We start from the raw sequence: 27,245 nt of genomic DNA, 5'->3' as shown, positions 1-27,245 counted from the left end.
ATGGCGAAATGTTTGTTCGGAAGTAGTATTTGTCATGAAGCCATTTCATCAAATACAACAAAACATTTCGTGAGATATCCGAATGTGCACTGTTTGTCCGAACAGCAATATTGGAACACTATTTTGCTAAGCTGAATGTGATGAAAATGTGGACAAACTTTTAACAAACCCTTTTTGTTTCGTCTTACAGATAAAGACATGGAGGGTTTACCTCTCCTACGTGAGGTGACTAAGATGATCTTAGATGCAGAAATCATCGAAGATCCTAAAATACTTGTCAAGAAGCATAAGGTTGCTGAATTTAAACACCCTAAAGAACTCGAGGTAAGAGGGAATATCTAGCTCGTATTATCACAGGCATATTTCTACGCTATGAAAACCAAAAGTAAAAGGTCTGCTCGACGGAAAACAAACATTTCGTCTAGCAAGTGTGTGACAGCTCTGTTTATCATCTCAAAATTTGAAACAAACAATTTTTTTACTTACTGGAAAATATTACCATTGTGTAATAATAAAAAACATTTAAACAAGTAGCAATTGAAAGCAGATAGTAAACCTGTTTCTGGACGCATAAAAATAATTGCCCTCGTGTCCCTGTTATAGAAAATCGAATTATGAGGACTTTAAGTCTGCCGAAATTTTACGGAATGTCGCCAAATTTAGCGAGTTTCGGAGAGAAATGGAAAACACCTTTCACACGCTTTGCAAATGCTCTGTCACATGAAGATAGAGAAGTCGCGTATTAACCTGCAATTTCTCGCCAAGCCTTTAAATTTGGCGCTTTCGAAAACAGGAGGACGACAGCAAATACTTTTTGCGTCAAAGAAATGTCGCAGTATGTTCTTTCAATAGCTACCTTTTAAAACCTTTAAAACTTTTTTCATTATTACACTATTCGTATGGTTCCCTGTATGTGTGATTTTTCAGGTAAAAAGTGTTCGTTATAACAGTTTTTTAACTTTTGAAATAAAAGATAGAGCATTCACGTACAGGGCGAAATGTCCGATTTTCTGTGGAATGACTCACTGGTTCGGTTCTTTTTGAAACTAACGCTAAAAATAATTAGTAGGAAAGCAAAGTCATAGACTAATAATAAGAATAGACCGAGCTATGGCAACCCTTTTGCTGCTCATAAACCAAACCATGTGAATGGTGGATATCCTAGCAATAGCAAGCGTTGATCGTAGCAGACGATCAACGCCCGCGAGAAATAAAATAAATAGAATTGATGGAACACGGAAGAATGATCTTTTATGGAGTCCGATTTGTAAATTTGTTATTCTAAGTTGTAAATATTTTGTTAATATAGTGAGTTTTTCGTTTAGATAGTATTGTGCATTTTCTTTAGTCAATTTCAATAACTCTCTAGGCAATTAAAGATGCAAGCGCCCAAAAAGAATTGGAAACGGTAAGATTTTTACCTACAATTTCAATTTAAGATGCCGATTAGTACATTTTTGCGTTAACGCAAAACGTTTACGCCATTACGTTTACGCCAACGCTGACGTAGCAGTTCCGAATGAAATAAAAGTTACTGAAAACTATGATCACAAACTGATTACTAATATAAAAATAATGCATAACTAAAAGAAAAACAGTTCAATCTCTTCACCTGGAAAAAAATTATAATGACACATTACGTCTTAAAATACATGTCGAGTGCCAAAATAGTATAGATAATGTTGCCATCTAGCAACCATGCTGCCAAAGTTTTTGCCAAGCCTCCCACCAGTCACATGATCTATCCATGAACCAATTTTTTCATCAGGAAGTCTAGGAAAGCTCGGTCTACTCTTATTATTAGTCTATGAGCAAAGTAGATCTTTACGAGATTTGCAACAATGAAGACGGAGATTATTTCGCTAGAATCGAGTAGTCTAAAACTGATATCCAATAGTGTGTCTTATTCGTGACAAGTAAACTTCATTTCTTTAAAATAGGCAATCGCAGGGCTCGCCGACTGAAGCTATGCTTTTATAAGCTTTATACGCTTATGTTATTTGATTAAAAGCATAGCTTCTACCGACCAATCAGATGACAGTTTTTTTTTTAAGTATTAAAAAACATACCCCTCTCCCGGGTGGGTTTGAACCGCCAACCTTCTGTTTACAGTCGAACGTGTTACCAGATTGCGCCACGGGGACTTCCTTACAGGTAAATTGTGAAACAAGTTATTGCACAAAAAGTTCCAAGTATGTGCTTCGAAGGTAGCAGGGGGAAAGTTTTTTTTATGTCGGTTTTTTGTCCAGTTCACTCTAGCAGCCAACCTCCCATCAGAAGCATCAGGATAAAATATATATACAGTAGATCCTCGTTTTACGCGGGTTTATTTTACGCAGTTTCGATTATACACGGTTTAAGATTTGACACCTTTATATTATTTTACGCGAATGAGCTTCGGTTTTACGTGGAGGCGGCCATGCAAACAGCTAAAGTTTTCCCCTCTTTCCAAATTCAAACTCCTGAGATTGCAGTAATTAACTGCATTTTGGCGTGCTAATAATCGAGCTTGGGACACTGGGAACATTTTTGCGCTTGGTTCAATAACTCTATCCAGAAATAAGGTTATTAAACTCACACAGTTCAGAACTCACTGGAAGATAAGCTTTTAGGAGTGACAAAAGAGGGCAAAACCAACGATGATACCGACATTTATGACACAACACCAAAAACGTTGACATTGAAAGCTTTGAGCCTCTCCTTGACAATAGCAAACGATCTTTCTGATTTGTTGTGTCTCACTGGAAGAAAAGCTTTTAGGCGTGACAAAGGAGAGCAAAACCAACGATGATACCAACATCCATGACACAACACCAAAAACGTTGACATTGAAAACTTTGAGCCTCTCCTTGACAATAGCAAACGATCTTTCTGATTTGTTAAAGTGAAGGAAGATTCTATCGTAGAAATGACACAAGTGATAATAGATGCGTTAATGGTCTGGAAAAAACTCCAGAGAAAAAAATCTTAATGGCTGCCAAAATACTATCATCACCAGCTCTTTTTTATAAATACAAAATTAATTTATGTGTTCTTTATGCATGTTGTGCATATATATAATATATAATATATATATATATATATATATATATATATATATATATATATATATATATATATATATATATATATATATATCGGTATAAGTACACATTGAACTTTTTATATAATTAGTCATCACTAGAATGGAGTATATTTTTTTCTTCTATAAAAACTTAACCCCTATTTTAACACTACTATATTTTAACACTACTTAATTTACGCGGTTTCGATTTAGGCGGCATTCCCTTGGAACGTAACTCCCGCGTAAAACGAGGGTCTACTGTATATACTTGTGAATTGGATTTTTCATTTTTTTTTTCGTAAATCACGCAAGTAAAGTACTTGTTTCACTTGATCATTAAATGGTTATTTTTTCACTTTTCACTAAAGTAATTTATACATTTGAAAATATAAGTCAATTTTTGAGCAATCACGATTGCTTATTGCTTTCATTTGACTGTTTTTGACTTTCCTTTGATTTTTCCCACCGCCACCCTCTGCACCATCACCGTGGACCGGCTGGCTCCTCACGATGCTGCTCCTATAGCGAAAGCCGTCTCTAGGTTGCATCCATGTCCTACACACACGCGCATACATCCACGCACTTACACTCATATACATATATACACCTACACACACATACATACACCTACACACATACACAAACAAACACACACACACACAAACACACACACACACACACAAACACACACACACACACACACACAAACACACACACACATACACACAATTACCCAAACACTGATGCCTGCACACAGACACAAACACAAATGCCTACACACACACGTACCCCCCACACACAAACACACGCTTACATATAAACACACACACTCGTGATTGCGAAAAACATAATTTGAAATCAAGATGACAAAATTGAAATTAATTTTTTTTTAATTTATTTTGTTTCACACGTTACAATGGAATCATCCAAAGCAGTATTTTAAATAATAGCATAACTCTAAAGTCCAGCTTATAATATCTTGATCTTAAAATAATAATTCTATTATTATAATGTATCCTTTTTGAAATTATAATATTAATTTCATGTAATTTTGAATACTGTATAGCATAATAATGTTTAGAATTTTAATATTATGCCAACACGAATTGGTTTTGAAGTCTTAGTTGTTTTTTATTGTCTCAAGTTACAACAGTAGCTGTATTAAATTTGTTTATGTCATGCATGATTGATTAACGCATTAAATTTAAGAGAATCCAGGAATTTTTTTGCAAAACATTATGCACTTTTTGAATCAACTTCTGCCTGCATGAAATATTGTTTCAAAGCATAACATCACGAGTAAACACGACCCGAAGAAGATCCTATCAACTACAAACTTTGATTTGAAAAAAAAAAAAAACCTGTATAAGTGTCAAACTCCAGAGCAGGGTCAACATTTATTGCAATGGCAACTACTGGTAATTAATTTTAAAATGATAATGCGTAAAATTTACATAAATTGTTTTGTATATTTGACATAGGAAATTTTTGACCTCCGCATAGAGGATGAACCAGCCACTCACGAGGAGATGGTGAAGCTGTGTCGAGATGTCTTGAAGTACAGTGTGAAGACGTGTAAGTTCTCCTAAATATTATTAACTTAGCAGTTTTCATACGATCGAAACGTTGGAAAATAAGAGTTTCACAATATTAATAAAGATATCTAAAGTAAAAGTATCATAAGAAAGTGTAAAAAGCTTTATTGCAAATATTTATTAACACAGTGAAATCCTGTTTGAACGAATACTAATACAACGAAATATCCATTTCAGAGAAATAAAGTTTCAGTCCCGAATTCCATCACTACAAAATTCCGGTACAACGATTAAAATTGGCGGTTCCTTGAAGTTCATTTTAACGGGATTTTACTCTACTTATGTGGATTTCAAAAGCACACGTAATATCAAAAATAATTTTTCAGAAAAAAAGTCAAAAGTGAACTTTGATTTACCATTTTATCTAGGGAGCTCCACCCCCTTCTTCTCGCTAACCTCCATTCGCCAACTGCGGTTGCTCAATGCAGTCTGTGGCGAGTGACAATTGATGCTTTTACCCTTGGATGTCCTCCAGCCCCCTAAGGTTTAGAGGGGTCAGACAGGTTGGAATGGCTTCCCGTGGATATTCTGTTTCCAAGGATATCAGTATTGATCTGGTAGACAGCTACAGACCGGAGGGTTACAGACACACCGACAGACGCGCAAAGTTTTAATAGTATAGATGAATAAATTAAAATTTTACTAGCTGTTTCCTCTTTGAATGTTTTACGTACTTTTCCGTTACTATCCAGAAGATATTTGATTAGAAAGACACTTTGAAATTGAAAATCATAGATTCAAATTTAAAGATATATTATGTAACCATGAATAGATTCCATTACTCTTTCAAACCAAGTAGTTTATATAAGAAAAGCTTTTCTTTCAAAGGTTTAAAAACTAAAAACAGCAAGAATTCAAAATGGGTTTCGCTTAATAAAAACTATAGTGTCGCCCAAATTCAACGGCAGAGAATTTCTGCCACCGGTATTCACAAGTTTTGGCTTCGCTCCGAAAATAATTTGTTCATTGTTTCCGGAAACGAACAACGGAAATTGCACCAGTTATAATATGAGCGAAAGCGAAGCTTCCCCTTTTGATGAAACATTGGACGGAATTGACAGTAAAACAATTTACTTTGTATGATTTAATTACGTACGCATATTCCATACAACGTATTAGAAAAGGCCAGTGGATTTATTTTTATCACAATACATGACGAATCATACGAATAAAATTTTTGCTTTCTGCAAAATATTGAATTTTTTTTTCCATATTTTACGCCAGTAGTCTGAGGCAGGACTATCGATGGGATTCCTCACAAAATCCTAGCTTAGGCTTATGAAATTCCCAAGATGTAGGCAGAGAAACCCAAATCATGTATTTAATGCTTCAATTTTCCTTGACTTTATTTATTTATTCATTTATTTGCTTATTATTTATTTATTTTTTATTTTATTTTGTTTTTGTAATTGCTATTATTGCAGTTGGTAGATTATTAATCTTAAAAACGATAATTTAAGAAAATAATGAAAAAATTCTAAAACTTATCTTTGCATTTCTGTAACAAAAAGAATTTCTGTAACAAGAAAAAAACAATTTCTGTAAAAATGGCATAAAAATCATCTGCTGCTGAAAAAAAAAAAAGAAAAAAAAAAGAGAGAGATTTCATTAATGTCTTGAATTGATACAAATATACAGACAGTACGAGACAGGAAGGCAGACGACAGAGAGAAATTGCACCAGGGCTAGATCGGGGAATTTTTTTTTGAGCAATCATGAACTGCCTATGGTTCTCGTTTGACCGTAGATAACCTCTGTCGTATACTTTTATTTATTTTATTTTTTGTTGATAATACATTTCTTCTCGCACTTTGGTTGAAAGAAATTTGGCAACAAATTAAACCCAAAAGTTCAATCCCACTGAAAAACATCTTAATGAATGCTGGATGGAACATTTATCGCCAATTCGACATGTTTCAAGTTATAATAATTTCTCCAAAATTTGCCTTAAACTATAAAAAAATCTACCAAAAAATAAATTAAGTGGTCAAGAAGAAATCCATTTTATTTAACTTTGTATTGAAAATATTTGTTATAAATCAGTTTTGCATATGTTAATCTTTCTTAAAATAGAAAAAACTAATGCATTTTTACAACAAACGATAATAAACAAAGCCAAGAGTTGTCACTAAACAAATGACAGCTGAAACAAAACTATAAATTAATTTCAAACAATTAATGCTGCAGACGATAAATAGTAAATAATTGATTCCTACGAAGCTTTTAAACTAAAAAAATAATGTTTATTAAAACGAATAAAAAATGTGAAAAGGTAAACTGAAATTTGTGTAACATTACAACTTTTAGAAACATAGAGTGAACACACCTGGATGCAATTCTTTGATTGCAAAAAATTTTAGCTTATCAGAAACGAAGGTCCTCCCCCCCCCCCTTTCCCAACGAAATGTTTTACACACTCCCAGTATGGACATGAAAAAAAATCTCCATTCTAAGCCAGAAGGATATATTTTAATGAAAATATTATGTTTCGTCGTTGAAATAATGGATAGATGTATATATTTCTCATCAATAAAAGACAAAACTGAAGAACTTCAAACAAAATCCCAAGATCTCCAAGATATCGATTGAAAACCCAAGATTATTTGGGAAAAACTCAAGCTTTGGTAGCCCTGATCAGAGGTTTGCTTAGGGTCGGTTTTTTTTTCTTTTTTTTTTCAGAGCGACTTTGGTGAATGCGTAATCTGTTCATAATTCAAAATCGAAAAACCGATCCTTTGGACAACTATCGATCGTAAAAAAGATCTTAACACAAAATTTGAGATCATAAAAACAGACCCTTCGCAAAAATATCGATCCCATACGTGATCCCGCAAAAACTTCAAAAATTCTACATTCAATCTGCTAATTCAATCGACAAAAATATACACCTTAAATGCATTAGTACTTTTTTTTAATACTGTATCTATATATTTATCTACAAAGACTATTTTATTTAAGTAATACTTTTACAAGACTGGTCTTGTTTTCACATAAATAGAAATTAACTATGGAGGGATCCTGGCAAAAGTTTTCAGATCAAATATCTGACAGCTAATATGGACATATTTTTACATGATTTGCTTTTCTACTATAATAGCTTGATAATGACAACAAATGAATACCGTTTTCAATTAAAATGCAAGTAGTGATACTGTTATTCTACCGCTACTTATATACTTACAAACATTCATGAAAAATTGAACGAGAATTGTATAAGTTCAATAAACTATGTATGGATCAAGTAAAACTAATTTTAAAACAGGATATTGATTATGGTTGAAAATTAAATGGTATTTATTTTTAAAAATACATACAGTATGGTCCATTGTATTTAATTCGCAGGTCATCCTATGTTCGTGAGCCGACTCTACCAAGGCGTCGATGGGTACGGATTGGCAGGGGCGTGGCTTACTGAAGCTCTAAACACAAATCAGTAAGTAATAAATTTCAAGTTCCTTGTACTATTTTTCGTACCGAAGCTCTCCGCAAAATTCATCATTTTGACATGTTTTGTTGTTTTTCTTTTATGTTTTCTAAAGTGCTAAGATTTTTTTAATGATAGTCAACTAGTGCATAGTGTACATTACATTTCTATGCACATTGCACAGAATATTTCTTCTTCTTCTTCTTCTTCTTTTTTTTTGAGTTGTATGATAAGAAGGATATCGGAGTACCAGATGTGCAAGTGCATTCACTTCTTGTGAAAATGTATTTTGTTTTCCAGCCCAAACATTGCAAGTAATTTTTCACAAGAAAAAAAAATGAAAAACTAGAACAATAAAAAGTTTTCTCATGACAGCAGTTTTTAGTAAGACTTTTCTTACAAACATTTAAAACACTTTACTGCAGGCATTTTATCATGTTCCTCAGTAAGTACCTCACGACAGATAGCAAATTTTACGTTGCGAATATATGGAAATAATACCCAATACTGGGTGAAGACGGAAAAAAAAAACCTGTCACCATTTTTACTGTGCTTAGGCACATGTCGGAGCAAGTACTTCTGACCGCTCGGTCACGTAGGACGCCTATTAAGAATTTTGCAATGGACACATGACATAATAAGGAATTATTAAATCGAATGAAAGAACTTGCCTTCTATACAATTTTGATGCTAAAAATTTTAGGATAAAGCATCTGTCTGTGTTTAGCGCAATTTTTTTGCCATACCAAAAGCTAGAAAATTGCGAGTTTCTTAACCATTGCATGTTGAGAGGCGTAACTAAAAGGATTTACTGTATCAGATTATAAACTAAAGCTAAGAAATTCAAATAGTACAATGAATGTACCTCTCGCGACAGTATTCAATTACCTAATTTACAGTAACTGTCTATATAGTATGTGACCTAATAGTACCATCACCATTTCCAGGATATTTTTTTACGGGTTCTATCCTAAAAATGGCATTTTGAGGGAAAAAAATCGAATATCTGTTTTTTACTTTCAGAACAACTTATGAAGTTGCACCTGTTTTTGTTCTGCTGGAGAAAGCGTTGCTGGATGGTATGATTAAATTGGTCGGCTGGGACGAAGGCGAAGGCATATTTTGTCCAGGTAAGAAATAACTGATTACGACCCTTTCCGAAAACCATTAATGTCAACTCATGCTTACATAAATTCTTGGTTCATGAACAAAAATGTATTACATTAGCATTAATTTATGTTATTTTTTCAATGCTAAATAACTCTATAATGGGTCCCATGAAAACACATTCTCAAGTGCTCAGGCTTAGAACCAGAGGCTCAGAGACCTGGTGAAATACCCACATTATACTGGACTCCCAGAACTCTAATGAGCATTTATTGAACTCAACCTCTTTTTCTTTTCTTATTTGTTCATTTATTTTGTTTCTTTTTTTATTGAGCTGCCAGATCTCCATGGATTGAATCCCGCCTGGCCAATGTTTAACAACAACGACAGCATTTTTTTCATTCATAGCGCAATAATTACTTTCTTTCGTTTTCGTAAAAAAACTACACCACTTTCACTTTAATGCTACGGAATGACATCAGAAATAGTATTAATATTTTGAACAGCATAGCATCAATTTGCTGAATGCATGATTGCATAGCTTAATACATAGAGCATTTAGGGTGTGCTAAATTTCTTTTAAAGTCTGTCTAACACTGCGGATTTGCGCTCTGCAATTGCTTTCGCGAGCATTATAACTTTTTTCCTTTTGCATTTGAATCTGAAATATACGTATAATGCAGCATTTATCAATTTTTCTAGCCCTACTGACCGACAAGAGCTTTTGCAAAATACTCGAGGACCGGTGATGTTTTTTTTCCTTCTTGTTTCTTTCCTTTAGTTTTTCTTTCTTTTTTATTGCAAAAAATAAAAAAATTCATTTGCGATTGTTTGCGTGACCGGTTCGAAGAACATTTAATGTTTTTACGAACCGGTCACGCCCCCTCCCAGCCCCCTTCTTTTATTAAAAAAAAAACTTTCATCTCGGGGACAGTTATACACTTTTTTTTTGTGAACGGTTGAGGGGTTTTTCCTTCTTTTACATAATAATAACAATAATAAATGAAATAACCAATATCTAAATAAAGTTTCACTTGCTTTTAAAGAACTGTAACAAAAAAATTTAAATGTTAAGAATAAGATAAGTGATTATCGTGATATATTTATACATAATTAATAAGCATTGATGAAAAATCATAGAAAACTACAAAAATACTCACAAAATTCACGTAAAAGATGCAGGATAGAATTATTATGATGCTGTTTTTCTCTCTCTCTTTCTTTCTTTTTTAGTATGGAAATGTTTTTAATGTGGACGAGCAAAAATCTCGGACTACCGGTCAACTTTTTCTGCGAACCGGCACCGGTCGCCGGACCACCTGTTGAGAATCGCTGATATAGTGAACTTGATTTTATGAATTAAGAGATATTAATTTTTATAAACATGATAAATTTTAATATTTATGAACATGAGTAGTAAAATCTAAATAACATATATTATATTCACTTCTCCTTATTGTTTTTTTTTTTTTTTTGTGCTTCTTATAAATTAATTGTTCTCCTGCCAAATACATAGCCATTCCTGTTTTGTTATTTTATAAGAATGAGATTATAAAAACATATATTCAGCTCAGTGGTGACTCTTTTTTACTTCCTTTTACAAAAAAGGAAGTATTGTATTCGCGAAAAAATGTTCATTCAAAAATCGGCCTTAATTTCCATTTTGCTCACCCCCAAATGAATGTTGAGTTTTTTTTTTTTCGACCCGACCACACGTACATATGTACCTAAGAACGTATAGACGCCCGAAATATCCATTTTGAAGTTTCCTGAGTTAATTACAACGAGTTTTCTCGTGGCGTCTGTATGTACGTATGTATGTGCGTATGTGCGTATGTATATCGCATAACTCAAGAACGTAATGTCCTAGAAAGTTGAAATTTGGTACGTAGACTCCTACTGGGGCTTAGTTGTGCACCTCCTTTTTTGGTTGCATTCGGGTGTTTCTAAAGGGGACTTTTGCTCCTTTTTGGGGGGAATTCATTGTTAATTTCGATGCAAACTCAAGTGGTGTTATAATTTGGCGGACACTTGGCGATATATCGCCAGTCTTTTGGTCGCCAAGTTTTTTTGCCAACTTGGCGACAAATTTGGCGATTTTTTTTAAAATCTGGTTTCAATGTGGCCATTGTTGGTGATATTTAGAGAGTTAGAGAGAGAATCACATTAAAATTGCAATAATAGGGAAATAACATTAAATTGGTGTAAAAGGAAGTCATGTGATGCACACATCAGCTCGTTTCTTTGGCTTCGCAAATGGATTAACACAAACTAGTAGCTACAAATTTGGTCATGCAATTAAATTATTGCGCATCAAACGATAGTTCTTTGGAGAATCGGTGTTTAAGTTTTAACGCTGAATTTTGAGCATCTCAACGTGCTGCAGTTATTAAATACTACGAAAGACCGCACTTATTTTGTAGTCTGTAAATGTATGTTGCGAAGCAACTCATAGTTACTCGTATGCAGCTTCAATTATTTCCTGAACTGCAATCTCTGACAGCAGCTTGGTGGCAATTCAGTTGTGATATGCGTGAAGAACAATATAGGGTGATTCTCATACCTATCAAACTGCATCCCCTGTTGTTTTGGACCAGTCACATGAACGAAAATTTATCTGATTCACCAATCTGATATCAAATGCGTCACGTGACCGAGTCGAAACTGATATCCTCCTCAACATTATTTGAGGATGATTTACGTCCGTATTTGTGTGTGTATGTGTGTGTGACTAAACTGAGGCCAAATCTTGATGAACTTTGCAAACAAATCAAACCAAGCATTCTCACTAATTATTTCTGGAGACTTTCTTAAATTTTAAATTACTTATTCGTAAATTTAAACAGCTAAATTTTAACTAATATAACACATTTCAACAAAACTAAAGTGCTTTTGTTGGTGGTACACATAGTTAATGATACACAAAAAAGTGTACGCAGGTTGAAAAAAGTAGATAACATGGAGGCTATATGAACACGAGAGTGCTCATCCGCAAGGCAGAAACTGGCTGTCAACGTGAGGAGAAAGTGGTGGTTAAAGAAGAGTGGGAGTTCTATATTTCGCGTCTTCTCATCACATTATGATGAAATTATACTACTTGTTCTACTAAGATTGCGCGTTTGGCTGAAAGTTAGACTATTGCTCTAGCGCCAGATGGTAGTATTCAAAACCGCTTTCACTCTCACAGAAAAAAAAAACTTAGCTCGCGCTCTAGTTTTATTCTTACTCTATGGTTGATAACTCCTATTACAAAGAGCTTTAAATCCTCTTGATTGCATTATTTCGTTTCAGGTGGCTCGATGGCAAACATGTATGGAATGTCCTTGGGTCGGTTTCATGTGGATCCGTCAGTTAAAACCAAAGGGATTCGAGATCTCCCACAGCTAGTGTGCTTCATTTCGGAAGAGGTAACATTCAAGTGCAATTTTTTGTGTCTTTTTTATTCTTACATTCTGTTAAACACAGGGCATTCAAAGACTCGAGGATAAAAACTCAAGCTTTCAGATCTAATGGCAATTCCCTAGTTTAAATATTCTATTTAAATTAATTTCACAGCAAAATTTTCATTTGATTCAAAGGTTGGTTTCTAGTTGCTATAAAAATATAGTCTGTTCTCCTGATAGCACAATATGCCATGGCACAGTTACAAAGACGATGCTGCGAATCACAATGGTCACACCAGGTACATAACGTTTCAAAAAGTTTAATAAACGTTTAAAAATTATTCACACAACGCTGAAAACTATATTTAAACGTTTATAAAACGATGTGTGCTGCCTGGGCTGTCATAAACTGATAGAACTGTGACGTCACACAATTGTCACGCTGTGACACATTTGTGACATTTTACTAGTGACTTCACTGTAACGTCACTGCAGCAATTATTTTGTGACCAAACACTTTATGACATTGTGAAGATGTCAATGCATTGTCACTTCGTGACGTCTCCACGAACTGACATTCATCAGTTCCTACAACCTGTTGATGACACTACGGTGGCTTTTCGTGATTGAGACTTTCATTGCGAGACTTTCACATAAGGCCCCCGTTTTCGTCACTGTACTATTAGGGCCATTATATCCTGCAGTTAAATTTAGTCATTGCGTTAGATTCGAATTTTATTACTTACTAGAATTGCACTGGTAAAGAAATCTTCGGTTCGAGAAGTTATTGGGTCAAAACAACTTTATTTTATTTTAATCGTAAAAGACTGAATCAATTTTTCATGTTGCATGCACACAGGTATATTTTCGTCTTTTTTTGCCGCTATTTTTTTGGCTGTTTAAAACTAAAGGAGTATTTTTTTTTCGACAATTATCTCCACTTGTTGCCGCTTTTCAAATGGCAACACTTAGCGTTTAAGAATTAAAAGGCAAACTAGTATTTCACAAAAAAGGGGGGGGGGAAGGGGAGAAAAGGACAACTTGTTTAAGAGTATTGAATTGTTTAATATGTAAGAGAGACATAGTTTTATTCCCCAGGCTTCCTAACTTAAGATATACGGAACGTATTTCGTGTACTGTGCATCAATATTTTTTTCTTCAAATTTTTCCCTATTTGTTAACTGGTTCAGAGACATTTAAAACTGTTTTAGGCTCATTATTCCGTGAAAAAAGGAGCACTGTTTTTGGGACTTGGTACTGACAGTGTTATCGTAGTACCAACTGACACTCAAGGAAGAATGTTGCCCGAAGAATTGGAAAAAGCTGTACTCAAAGCAAAAAGTGAGGTAAGGAAATTTTCAAATTAAAAAATGCAAGGAGTAAAGGCTGCAGCCATTTTGAATTCTGCTACGGGCAGTAACGCAGCTACAAACAACCTTCTGTATGGGGTTTTGGTTATAGCCTTCCTTATATGTATATAAAATATATTACCGTATGAAGATGACCAATATATGTGAAAGCCAAAGTTTCTGTAGGTGTTTTGACCACAAAACCTCCCCACCGGCTCCGCCACTGACTATAGATCTAATACTAGTGTTCCAGAAGTATACAAAATGCATTTACGCTGGAAAATTCTTATTTTATTTGGATATCGAGAGTAAAATATATTTATGATAGTATGCGAAGTGTATCTGACCTTTTCTTCAGTTTTTTTTTTAGGTTACCGTTATATGCAAAACTAGCAATAATCATGAACCCTTTGCTTAAATTCCTTTCGATGGGTTAATGTTTTAATAATTTTGTGAATGATTATAAATAAATCTATTTTCATTACAATAATTTATATTTCCACAATATTTGTCTACTTCAACAATGATAAACTAACTTCTTATTTTATGAGAAACACTTATACTCCAAAAATCTATACTTCAGAACCAGACTAAAGTAAGTCCAAAAATTGGGGGGTTTTCCATTTATTAGTGCATTGTATATAAATCTTATTCCGCATCGAGCAACATGAACGTAATTGTAAAAAAAAAAAGTCCTTTGTAATTATTTACCAGTGTTCAAAGAGTGCACACCCCATCCTTTGCATGTGCGCCAGATAAACGTTTTCCCTCCTGTAAAGTAACGCGATTGTGTGACTTACATCAGTATGGCTCTAAGGTATAGAAATGACAAACTTCATTTTTTGCCGGATAAATGTTTCGCATGCTTCGAGGAATCGCGTTTCTTCCGATACGATGACTGTATAGGACACAGAAAATATTGACTGCTTCCAAACTCAAACATGTTTCAATTTTTCAGGGTAAAAGACCGTTTTTTGTTTGTGCCACATCGGGAACTACTGTCTTAGGTAGTATCATATAATACTTATCTAATTAATCATCCATGTACTGTTCTCATATAAAAATAATTATTCAATTCTTACCGTCTTAGGAGCTTATGATCCACTAAAACCGTTGTCAGAAGTCTGCAAGAGGCATAATATGTGGTTCCACGTTGATGTAAGTGCATGTTCATTTTACGCCAGCAAAGTTACAAATGAAAAACAAATGAATAAAGTGTGTGAATTTTCTTCCAGGGAGCATGGGGTGGAGCAACTATTTTTTCACGCACACATAGACGACTCATGGATGGCATTAATAAGTAAGTTATTTTTATAGTTCCAACTTCCAGAAGAAACCAATACAGTAAATATTTTTTGTCTCAAGTCTCTTTTTCTATATACATCTAATGCGGACACTAACGGAACAATTTTTTTTGTCTGCAATAGAGGAGGGGTTTAATAATGTTAATTGCCTTGGAATTGGGGAATTAAAAGTTGACCGCGTAAGAGGGGTGTCCGTTAGAGGGGTTTTACTGGATTACTATATTCGTTTTCTTTAATTCAAGTCTTCTTCTCTACATATTATTATACTCGTTTTGTTTCATTCAAGTTTCACCCTTACTTATTACTCTACCCGTTTTCTGTAATTCAAGTTTTCTACCCTACTTTTAAATTGAGGCAGTGAGAATCAAAGGGATGTAAGGGAACATTTTCAAGTATTGAGTAAAACGCGTTTAAAGTTCCGGTTCTAGGTAGACTTTAATTGAATTTGTTTTCTAAATCACGTTGTATAGCAGCACCTACCAGGGCAACTAGTACTATTTCTTTCCAAGACAGAGGAGAAGCTCATCTACCATTTGTACTGGCTATCTACAAATTTTTAATTTTGGTACAGACATTCCTTTGCTTCTCACTGCCTCAATTCAAGTCTTCTTCCCTAAATATTACTACGCGTTTTTCTCTGTTTTTTAAAAAGATTAATTAAAACTCTTACGGATAAACCAATTCGTTTTGCAAGAGCGCTTTTAGTTATTTAATTTAGATAAATGTATTTTTTAAATATGGGGACTTATGTAAATATGTGAACAAATATATCTATTTGGATCTTTTTTACGTATATTTTCCAAGTCATAAGTCGGTGGCTCTGTGCCTGTCTTCAAAATTTTACAACCTAACCATATCAAGCATGTTTTCAGTTTTACTGTACTCAGATAAAACATGCTTTTCAATTTAGGAAAAGTAGTCCAATTTGCTATTTTAGTTGTTTTATATTCTCTCAGTGTTTTACTCTTATTTCCTTTACATAGCATTGTAAACGAAAGTTATACTAATTATTATTATGATTTTTTTCCAGGGTTGATTCCATCACTATTGATCTGCACAAGATGAGTGGGGTGCCTTTCCAATGTACCGTCTTTTTGACTCGTCATAAGGTTCGAATGCTGTCATTTTTTAAAGTAAACATGCGATAAATTTGCAGTTAGAAATTCCTTTTTTAATATCAATATGCAAGGGCCGAATCCGACTAGCTTATTACTATTTTCTTCCAAACACTGTTAGTCTAAGAGAAAAATGTACTATTAGATACAAATTAATGTTTCGCAAAAAACCTATAAAAACACATCACAGCATCCAGTAAAAATTTAAGAAAACAAAGAACATTTATCCTCGATAATAATGTTTATTTAACAAGTAAAAGCAAATGTTTACCAAAAAATATTGAGATTTGGGATTTCTGTGCGGTAACGATCGTTGAAAATGCGGTACATACAGATGTATCATAGCTCAATGAGAATTTTCCTACTGGGGAGTGGGTTAAACCGATCCTTAAATGTATACAAACTACCATATTGTGACTGGTGATGTTTGTTAAAACAAAGGGTCCTGGGGGGTTTGATCCCTTAACTCTACGCTGCACCACTGATATGTACACATGTAATATACGAGGGGTGGGGAGTATAATGTATACTCGGGAATGAGAATCGGTAATATAAAATCAGAGCTATATCTTCATTAAGTTTAAATATTTATTTAAAAAAAACACAACCGCGTTTCCCAGAAATAGCAGTAAGATTAAGATATCCTGCGGTTGTCTTGAGGTGACGATATAAATCACTATAGATGGCTATGTATTTGGACAATTTTCTAAGCAAACAATATTTTCCAGTTCCCAATGAAGTCAGAAGTGTAGAGTTTTATTTTATTGTTTCGTAGTTGTCCTGATTAAAAGATAACGGTATCAAAATGTGAAGGTTTTTTTCTAATACTCTGGAAAAAAGCGATTGTCTCAATTTTCAGACCAAATTATTTATAAGGGGGTGCCCATAAATGTCACACTTTTTGGCCCCTTCCTCTCCTCTTTGTAACAAAGTGTCACACTTCACCTTACCCCCTTGCCAAACATCACGCATTTTTTTATTAACCTATTCTTATATAAAGAATTCATGATGACACTTGTCTTGTTACCCTCTTCCTCCCCCAGGTCACAAACTGCCGCAATTTAACGAACTCCCCTCCCCCCTCAATGCGTGACATAATTTGTGAGCAGCCCCTTAAAGTAATTTTGGTATAGTCAATGTAGCAACTTAAAGTCTTTGTTATAAGTAGTAAATAATGAAGAACATTTCTGTTAACCTGCGAAATCAGGGAAATTTCCATACAAATTGCTTTACTTCTACTGTGAGCCCACTGTTCTAAGTGACGTCACTATTAAGAGGCCTGGCCTCGAGGGAGGGGTCTTATTATCTATGGAGGCTATCTATCTTCTCTTGGGGAGTTCATTGAAGGAAATTTATTTCATTAAGAAAAATGACAGGCACAGAATAAATGTTATTCAAATTCTCACTTTCCTGAATTCCACTGTTTTTTTTTCGTAGGGAATCTTATACAAATGCAATGCTCTGAATGCAGAATATCTCTTCCAACCGGATACTTACTACGATACCCATTACGATCTGGGGGACGAGAGCATCCAGTGCAGTCGTAAAGTGGACTGTTTAAAACTGTGGATTGCTTGGAAAGCTCGAGGTAGCCTGGGACTTGAAAAACAAGTGGACACTGCGTTTGCAATGGCAAAGTAAGTTCGGGAAATGCTCATTAAAACTTCTTTCCTAGATTCTTCATTTGTAATACATATATATCTGGGAAAATCCCAACTGAAACGAGGTTTTAGTACCCTGATGACTCAGTCTTAAGCCATCTCTACAGTAAATGTACAAGGCGATACAGGCTAGCATTGAGCAGTGACAGTTTCGTACGATGTAATACGTCATATCATCCCCACAGTTACTGTAATTACGACATTAGTTTAATCAAACTCGTAAACTATTCAACTTACCGTCCCAAGGGATCCCAGATGGGATTGATCTGTGATAATTCAGAGATCGAGCTGGCTAGAGAAGTTCATAATCATAATGGGAAACAGGAAGTCCTGTGACACCCGTGTTGTGTGAGGCTAAAAAATTGTCCTATTACAAAATGGCCCCTGGGAACCCTGTTATGAGTGCCAACACATGAGACTGAAACATGGCATAATGGCACCCTCTGGTGGTCATGGTGTTGTGGATGAATATTAAGGATGACGATGTATCTTATGCTTTGGCACCCGATAGTATCACTTCAGCAGCAGATGCAGTGTGCTGATGAAAATAAAGGCAGTATTAGAGCTTCCGCACTATCGCCCAATTTAAAATAATGTCGCAATCGATTGGATTGGTCTGCACTGCAACCGAATGGATCCAGATCGTCTTTAGTGACGAATCTAGATTCAATTTGGGAAATGATGACAGCCATATACACGTGTGGTGACCCCGTTGTGAACAGTGGCGGATCCAGACTATGGATTTGGGAGGGGAACTTTTTCTTCCGCAATTTAGGTTTATGGGGGGGGGGGGTATATGATATTACTTATTAAAAAAATAACCATGAAAATTGAGCTATACAACTTATCCTCTGCGTCTTAACGCTTCTTATAAAACGAATTGTGCATTACAAATTCTGCAAGTACAGTTCTCAAAAAATAATTTTAAAAATCGTTTTGCTCATTGTTGTATTTGTACTGTTGTTTTTATATTTGTACTGTAGATCTAAGAACAGTACTAGACGATCTCTGATGAGGTTATACGGGGAGGAAAAGTTCGAAGGGGAGGGGGTCTTCGGTGGAAATTTTTAGAAATTGAAGTTTTAAAAAGCGATAGTTGTTGACGGTAAGGTAAGAAATGGGACTTTTTGGGGCTGACAGACAGATAGATAGATAAAAAATATTATATATATATATATATATATATATATATATATTGTAGAATGGATCCAAATCGATCACCCCTCCGCCCGATATTTTGAAATTGTAGGCCTGAAAACGAAATTTGAGGACCTCTTGAAAGGTTTTGGCGGGGGAAAGGATAGTTCCAAAGCGTAGCATTATGAAGACTTTCTTATTTTTAAACCAAATAGGAAAAAGGAAAAAAAAAGAAAGGAGGATAAAAGAAATGGGAGGTGCGGGATGTAATTAACTGATCAAAAATCCTCCACGATTGAAAATTTTCAAGGTTCTTTTCAGTAGAAAAAATTATTTTCGCGACATTTTTTCCCTCTTATTAAAATAACATCATTTTCCCCATGTATGTTCTATCCTTCTCTTTAACTGTAATAAATGTTTTTAAAAACATTCTAATCTGCCTTCTGAGGCGGAATTCCCACCCCCCCTTCTGGTTGTGCCACTAAATTGTAGAAGCTTTACATATAATGATACTCTACACCAAATAAATACAAAAGACAGTTTAAACAGATTTGTGTTCAAAAAGACTAATTTTATAAGATTAGTACTGGAAAACAGATGAAAAATTTTCCTGAACTCTGTTTTAAAAATTTTTAGGTACACGAGGGATTTTTTGGGGGAAGGGGAACATTTCCCCAGTTCCCCTCCGTAGATCCGCTTCTGCTATTGTCGAATCGCTTTTCCTGAAGCCTTTCGTCAAGTTCTAAGAAACAGAAAAAAAAATTCCTATACTCTGGTTCTTGAACAGTCTTAGGATCATTTGGGATTTTTTTGAGGGAAAACGGGAACATTCCCCCGTTCCCCTCCTGGGATCCGCTTTTGCAATTCTCTCTTCACTTTTCCTTGTGCCTTTCTTCAAGTTCAAGTTCTAAAAAACAGAAGAATTTTGCTGTACTCTGTGGTGAAAATTTTTAGATACACATGAGATTTGGGGGGAGGGGAACATTCCTCCAGTTTCCCTCCGTGTTCCCGCTTATGCTATTTTCTAATCGCTTTTCCTGGAGCCTTTCTTCAAGTTCCATAAAACAGAAGAATTATCCTGCACTCTGTTATGAAATTGTTTAGGTATCTCTGATATTTCGGGGGGGGGGGGGGAGCATGGATCCGCTTCTGCTGTTGTCTAATTGCTTTTCCTGGTTCCTTAGTTCACGTTCTATAAGACGAAAAATTTTTCCTGTACTCTGTTTTCTGAACAGTTTTAGGTACTCTTGGGATTTTTTTTTGAGGGAGGGGGGAGAACTTCCCGTTGTTATCCCCTCTTTTACAGTTTTCTCCTCGCTTTTCCTCGTGCCTTTCTTCAAGTTCAAGATTTAAAAAACGGAGGAATTTTCCCTTTATTATATTCTGAAAAATTTTAGGTACACTTGGGATTTTGGAGGGGGAACGTTCCCCCAGTTCCCCTCCCGTGGATCCGCGCCTGGTTGTGAATGTCCTAAAAGTGTCTTTAATTTTCAGCTGCACGCCGTAACCACAGCTGGGGTGTTATTATGGAGTTCTGTAATGTACGAAACACGGCCACCTCTAATATTCATCCACAACAAAACGACAGCCAAACGGTACGTTGGTGGCAATCTGCAGTGCTGGCAATTATGGTGGGGCTCCAAGGAGCTTTTTTTTTTCAATGGGCAAATGCTCGGTAGTTCACAGCGAAGGATGTCAGGGGACTTCCTCTTTCCCACTAGCACCATCTCTGGCCTGCTTAATCCTCCAATTTATCATAGATTGAGCATATCTAAGATCATTTTGGACGGTCACTTGGACGGCCTACGAGTTCGATCGAATTAGTAGCGTCTTTAGAATAGATGTGAATGAGAAGACTTAGGATATTGTACGATATTTTTAAACCTCAATCTTTGCAAGAATCACCTTGAAGTGACCACCATGGCACTAATCCATTAATTTTAGATTTTTCCTGTGGAAATGATCATTTCACTTTCATTTCGTAATTACTTTCTTCTATCAACGTTGTCCTCCCGTTTGCAAAATTTCGTTTAATTGAGACAACTCTTTCTTGGTGCGTTGATTTTTTTTTTTTTTTTTATAGAGTGTAATTTTTTAAAGCGAAAAAAAAATTCTATAACACAAAACGAAAAAAAAAAAAAAAAAAAAAAAAGACTTTGAAACTATAGAATGAAAAAACGACGAAATAATTGTGAAAAATGTCCTTTTGAGAAAACAAATGGCAAATAAAGCAAAAAAAAAAAAAAAAAAAATTCAACTCCATATCATCTCCATATTAAGTGCATTAATTTTAAAGTGCCCAGTAGGTGAAATTATTACACAGTTGTGTTAACGTTTTTCATCGCTAAACTCATTATTTACTGCACAACTTTAATATTTAAATGAACACAACTACATTTTCTACCTTTGAAAAAAACATTTTTTAACTTTTTTTCATATTTATTTAGCATTTTTAGAATGTTTAGATATTTTTCTTATTATTTCTACCTCTTATTAGAATTAAGGTGTTACATACAAAGGCCGACCAGCGTCGGACGCATTAGCTGGTTCTGAGTAAAAAGCAAACGAATTCTGTAAATGTTGTTTCTCTGTTAGCGTAGTATCAATGCGGGGAAAAGATCTGGCCTCGGCTGCAGTACAGTAAACAGAAATAAATAAATAAAAATAAGAAAATTAGAAAAAGTAATTAAATAGAAACCAACTTCAATATGGCTTTGGCCCTGATGTCCAATACAATGAGCGTGGACGATGCATCGATGCATTGCACAAAACCGGTGTACATGCCACGTCATAAACCGGTTTGGAATTTTTCTATAAACCGATGCATCGATACCGCATCGATTACAAATCCAAGCATCGATGTACAATCACCGGTCCGCAATCGTTACCGTTTTAATCTATTTTTTATTCTTTCACTCCAATGTTAAATCAGCAGTGTGTTATGCGAATCTTGCGTAACATTGAAGGTGTGATGTATTAGTTATAGGTAACTTTGCAAACAACTTCTCCCAGAACAAGCAGGAAATGCAAATTTTTATTTAGCTCTGAGCGGAGAGAGGAAAATAAATTCAGAGATTTTATGAAGTCAATGTAACTTTTAAACATTAAAATTTCTATTCGTAAATAATTCTTATGAAAAGTAGGAAATTAATTTGTTTCAAAGATTAGCTTGTAAAACTTTGGTCTGTTTTTATTACACTAACAATTAATAGAGTCAAAAAGTTTTTTTCAATATTTAATTGTTTATAATATCTGTTTATAGATACTTGGAATCTAAAGTAAGGTCAACTGAAGGATTCATACCAGTGCTACCCGAGGTGAGTCTTTGTAAAGTTTTGATACAGTCTCATTCCTGTTAATTTTGATGCCTTTGCTTTTGACTGCCACACTCATATTTTAATAGTATTTTTGGATTGATAGGAACAAACTCTTAGAATATAGTTAACAAAGAAATAATATCTATGAAAGCGATTTAAAATGAATTATTAATCTTGTTCCCTTTTATCGTGCCGCTTAGGGCATGAGACATATGACGTAATAGCTGCGTTGGAGGCACTACCTTTTGTATATAGGGTCCATTATGAAAGTAATGAGCATAATGTTATTGTGACGCGACGATAGATGGCAGCACGGTAAAACCGGCTGGGAAATGTGGTGCGGGATATGCCCTTTCAATGCATCCAGTCGTCAGTTGCTTTCGAACAGTGTGAGCGGAGATAAGTGCCTCCGCTTGAAGTATGTTTTCAACTTTTGTAACATAACGCAATGGAGCGTTCGCTTGAACAATGATACGCCATAAAGTTTTGAGTGAGGTTTGGAAAAAATGCAACCGAAACATTCCAGATGCTGCAAGAAGCCTTCAAGGACGATTGCATTTCAAGATCACAGTCTGGGAAGTGGCACAAGGCATTCAAAGAGAGCCAGGAGGAGGTCGCCGACGAACCCCGTTATGGATGTCCCCCCCCCCGTGATCCCTCACCACCTTACAGTCCCTACTTAGCTTCATGTGACTTCTTTTTGTTTCCGCGACTCAAGAGAGAGAGAGCGAAGAAAGGAAAACATTGGGGAACCTTGGGAAACATCCAACACCATGTTACAACGTTCCTAAGAGGCATTCCCTTGGAAGAGTTTCAGGGTGCCTTTCAGGCGTAGCAAACACGTCTCCGCAAGTGTATTGATGCAGGAGGAATGTATTTTGAAGAATATTGAACATTTGTACAAATTACGATCAATAAATATATTTTGCCAGTAAATGCTCATTACTTTCATAATGGACCCTGTATATAGTGTGATACCCCGATATAGCATCCATTCTTTCATGATCAACTGTCGGTGGATGCCATTACCCCGAGAATTTTCATGCCCAATTTTCCCACCAGATGGAGGCACCCGAGCTCTATTCGATACAAAACTGTACTAAGAATTTAATATTTCCAAAAGCACTCCAAGCCAAACGAGCACTCGAGGTATCTTTTACACGCCGCATAATCATACGATATGGACGCTGTCGGTTTTTTCACATTGAAAATAAACAGACTGGAATTAGGTTCAAACCTGCGCCTCTGTGCGTAAGAGACCAACGCTTAACTACTACACCTCGGCAGTGACGTCAAGTAAAACTTTAATAAAAGTCGAGCGAACCTTGAACCAAAAAAGAAAAAATTTTATCTAAAGATCTCAGTTTTTATTTCGTAACATCACAAGATTTGTATAATTAACAATAATGCTCAGAGTCTGGAAGAATGGGACAGCACCGCCTTTATATCGGCATAAAATGTGTCGAAAACTTGCTGCTATATTTGCTGAACGAGCTAGCTAGAAATAAATTTTTGTGTTCATTTCGACCTAAATACAGTGCTGTCTCACTTATCTTAAATCTCGCCTTCGTACACTGCAAGAAAATTCTGAAACGGAACAGATTATTTCCGGGTGACATTTCACGATTTAACGGGTTCCCATAGGTTTCCGATGAAAAATATATTTGCAAAAACGTTTCCAGAATCGCTACAAGTTTCATGAATGCAGACTTCTCAATGTGGTGAAAAAAAGTTTTATCTACAATTGTGATTATATATTCAGCTTCTTTATTAGCTGTTACACCTTCAGCTCAGTCACGGCCCTCCCAGATTGACTAGGCCGCAGTCGAGGGCGAAAAGCAGTCTCTGGGTATTGTAGTTTTGAAGAGTTGCAGACAAATAAGCTGTTCGGCATTTTCCAGAAATACTGCATTAGCTTCGGCCAAGTTTGCTTTAGGAGCTTTCCTGGTTAATCAGGAAGGGGCCAAGCTATAACTGCAAACATATGAAAGTTTTCCCTAAAGGTTTCTAATTTTTTCCCAGAAGCACGGCTGGCTTCTATTAGGAAGATTTCCGAGTTCTTCAGAAATATTCCAGGTAAATTTTAGGAACGTTACTGACTTTTAGCGGGAAACTTCTGTTTTTTTTTAATTATTATTTTTATTATTTGCGAGATATGTTACTGGAAGAAATTAAGCACACTAGCTCCCCATTATCTTCTACACTGAAAAAGATTTTAAAATGAAAAAAATAAATAACAATAACTTGAATTCGTTTCTGACAAATTTCAATCATCACATTTCTCTCAATCAAGATTTAGAGTGCGGCTTTCAACAAAATCAAAAAAAAAAAAAAAAACCCTAGGAATAATAAAAAATACGCTCAGGTGATTTTACCTCTACTTCAACTGTCTAGTATTTGTGTCTATAAATATAGTAAAAAGGTTTAAATAAGGTTTCGAAATCTATATAAAAAAGATAAAATAATATTAAAAGAACAACAATGCTCAAAACCTGTTATGCAGAGTTATATTGTGTAAGAGTTATATTGTTTCCCTTCTCTTTTTCTTGTAGTTTGAATGTACGAATATTTGCTTCTGGTATGTACCTCCCAGCCTGAGAGGAAAAGAAAAGGAACCAGACTTTTGGGAAAAAATTGCAAAGGTAGGATTATTTCTTTAGATTTCATCATTTTAAATATTACTATCGTAACACTAATCACTCAAATAAAACACAATTTCAGGAAAAACACTTTATAAAAATTATAACACGCGCACACACACACACACATTTAACCAATGATAGAAATCTGAGCTGTGTAACTCCAAGTTAGTATTTGAAAACGAAAAAACTTTTACTTTAACACTTTATAAAGCAATGGGAAATAAGTTCCTAGCTAATTCAACAAATGTTAGTGTCCACGAGTAAACTATTTGAGAATCTCTGATAGATCATAAGATAAAATCTGATATATAGATTGAGAAGATAAATTCACTTTATCTATCCAGTTGGTTAGCATTCTCAGCTTCAGTGAGATGACATCCGCCTCCATTTATTTACTATTCCTGACTGAGGAGTTCTAATAAGAACGAAACTGCAGTTTCAGGATGTGATAACCGGGCTGTCTGGTATTTTGTGTATAGTTCTGCCTTAGCCCTGGCTTAGGGGCGGTAACTTACTGCAAAATCTGTGATTCATTAATAACTTTTTAGATTGAAGGAAGTATGATATAGCATAGTTTAAATATGAGAAGAGTGCTCCCCCCCCCCAAAGGGTGGGATAAAAGTTGAATATTTTCAATAGTTTAAGCGCCTAAATGATTTTTTTTGGGGGGGGGGAGGGGGGCTTTAACTGATCTTAATCCACAAAATATTTTTATAGTTACACTGACAATCAAAAATGGCCTTATGAAGGGTTAAATAGTGATGTAAAATAAATCAAAAATTGAATTTTTTGTATTTTGGATAGGAGAAAGATATGTTAGATGGAAATTAAATTCAAACCTTTCTGACAGGAGTAAAATCTAATATGGCTCCTTCCATTCAGCCCGATTTTCGTACGCTTCAGATTTAACTTCGATAGCTGCTCTGACTCGGTCAAGTGACAAATTTGAGATCAGGTTGGTGAACCAACTGTTTTTTCGTTCACGTGACTGGTCGAAAACGACGCCCACGTGACTGGTCGAGAACGGCAGGGGAAGATGTTCGACCGGAGAATCGTCCAGAATGTTCCAACTGTTATATATGCAAATTGTTGCTTAATTTTTTTTTTTTTTTTTTTTTTTTTTTTTGTTTTGTTTTCAGATTGCTCCACTCATCAAAGGACGTGCCGTCAAGGAGGGCACCATGCTCATTTCCTATCAACCTCTCAAGTCGAGAAACTGGGTAAATTTTTTCCGCGTCATTGTTCATTGCATTCCTACTTTATCCGAAGAATACATGGACAACATCATCGAGCAAGTCATCAAGTACGGAAAAGATCTGTAAGACTTAAAGACATCTTTGTCTTGTGTTTGTATAGTTTGGAACTTTACGTTGAAACATGAAACATACCTAAAAATTGTTTTGTTTTAGTAATTATATCAAGTAGAGTGGTGCTGAATTCCTGATAAAAAGAATGGCATTATCTGCCATTCTTTTCATAAGTGAAACTCAGATTCTTTACTCTTTACTTATGGACAAATTATCAAGTTGTCGATGTATTTTCAGCAATATTTATAACATTTCGATTATACTCATGTAATCAGAACGCTAAATTGCTTCGGCTCAGATCGCATTTCAATGTAAAAATGTAAACTCAACTCACAGCAAAGACGTTGCTAATTATAGTGAGGCTCTGATAAGTTGGGGCTTGATCTTGACAATGTTTACTTCTTTTGTGGTAATAGAAAGGAAGATTGGTGCTGTGTTGAGATGGGTTACTTTCGTACTAGTTTTGAGAAGGTACTCCTACTTGAATCCGCGCCAATAGCACTTCCCATTTTCACTGCCCCCCCCCAAAAAAAAAAAAGTTTTAAACGTTGTCAAAGTCATGGCTAATTTTATCAGAGTCTCGCCATATTATTCCAGTTTGTATAATGTTTGTATAATTATCACATTTTTTTAAAAATTCATATTTAAACATATATAAAACAAAAATTCATATTTAATCAATTTTTAAAGTGGGCGGTGGAAGACTTTCAGCCTTTTCTACAATTTTATCGATTACTGATGACAGATTTTTTTCCCTTCGTTTTTATTTTCATTTTTTTAATTTATTTCATTTATTATTATTGTTTTAAACTTGAAACGGAAGTTGAGTCGCTCATTAAA

The 27,245-nt window shown here is 35.0% G+C and overlaps 1 protein-coding gene across 1 annotated transcript; it reads left to right on the top strand.

Moving 5' to 3' along the window:
* LOC129231161 (cysteine sulfinic acid decarboxylase-like) lies at positions 1-26,420 on the top strand. The gene is made up of 15 exons (XM_054865409.1): positions 1-91; positions 191-324; positions 4,546-4,639; positions 8,002-8,092; positions 9,107-9,213; positions 12,482-12,597; positions 13,785-13,919; positions 14,881-14,929; positions 15,013-15,080; positions 15,158-15,222; positions 16,257-16,335; positions 17,779-17,978; positions 22,402-22,456; positions 25,009-25,098; positions 26,238-26,420. Exons 1-15 carry the CDS (start codon positions 1-3, stop codon positions 26,418-26,420), a joined length of 1,557 nt encoding a protein of 518 aa, XP_054721384.1.
* The last annotated feature ends 825 nt before the right edge of the window (positions 26,421-27,245 follow it).

Source organism: Uloborus diversus, chromosome 10 (assembly GCF_026930045.1).
Source record: "Uloborus diversus isolate 005 chromosome 10, Udiv.v.3.1, whole genome shotgun sequence".
Taxonomy (NCBI): domain Eukaryota; kingdom Metazoa; phylum Arthropoda; class Arachnida; order Araneae; family Uloboridae; genus Uloborus; species Uloborus diversus.
The sequence above is the reverse complement of the archived record's forward strand: the minus strand, read 5'-3'. Positions and strand labels throughout refer to the sequence as shown.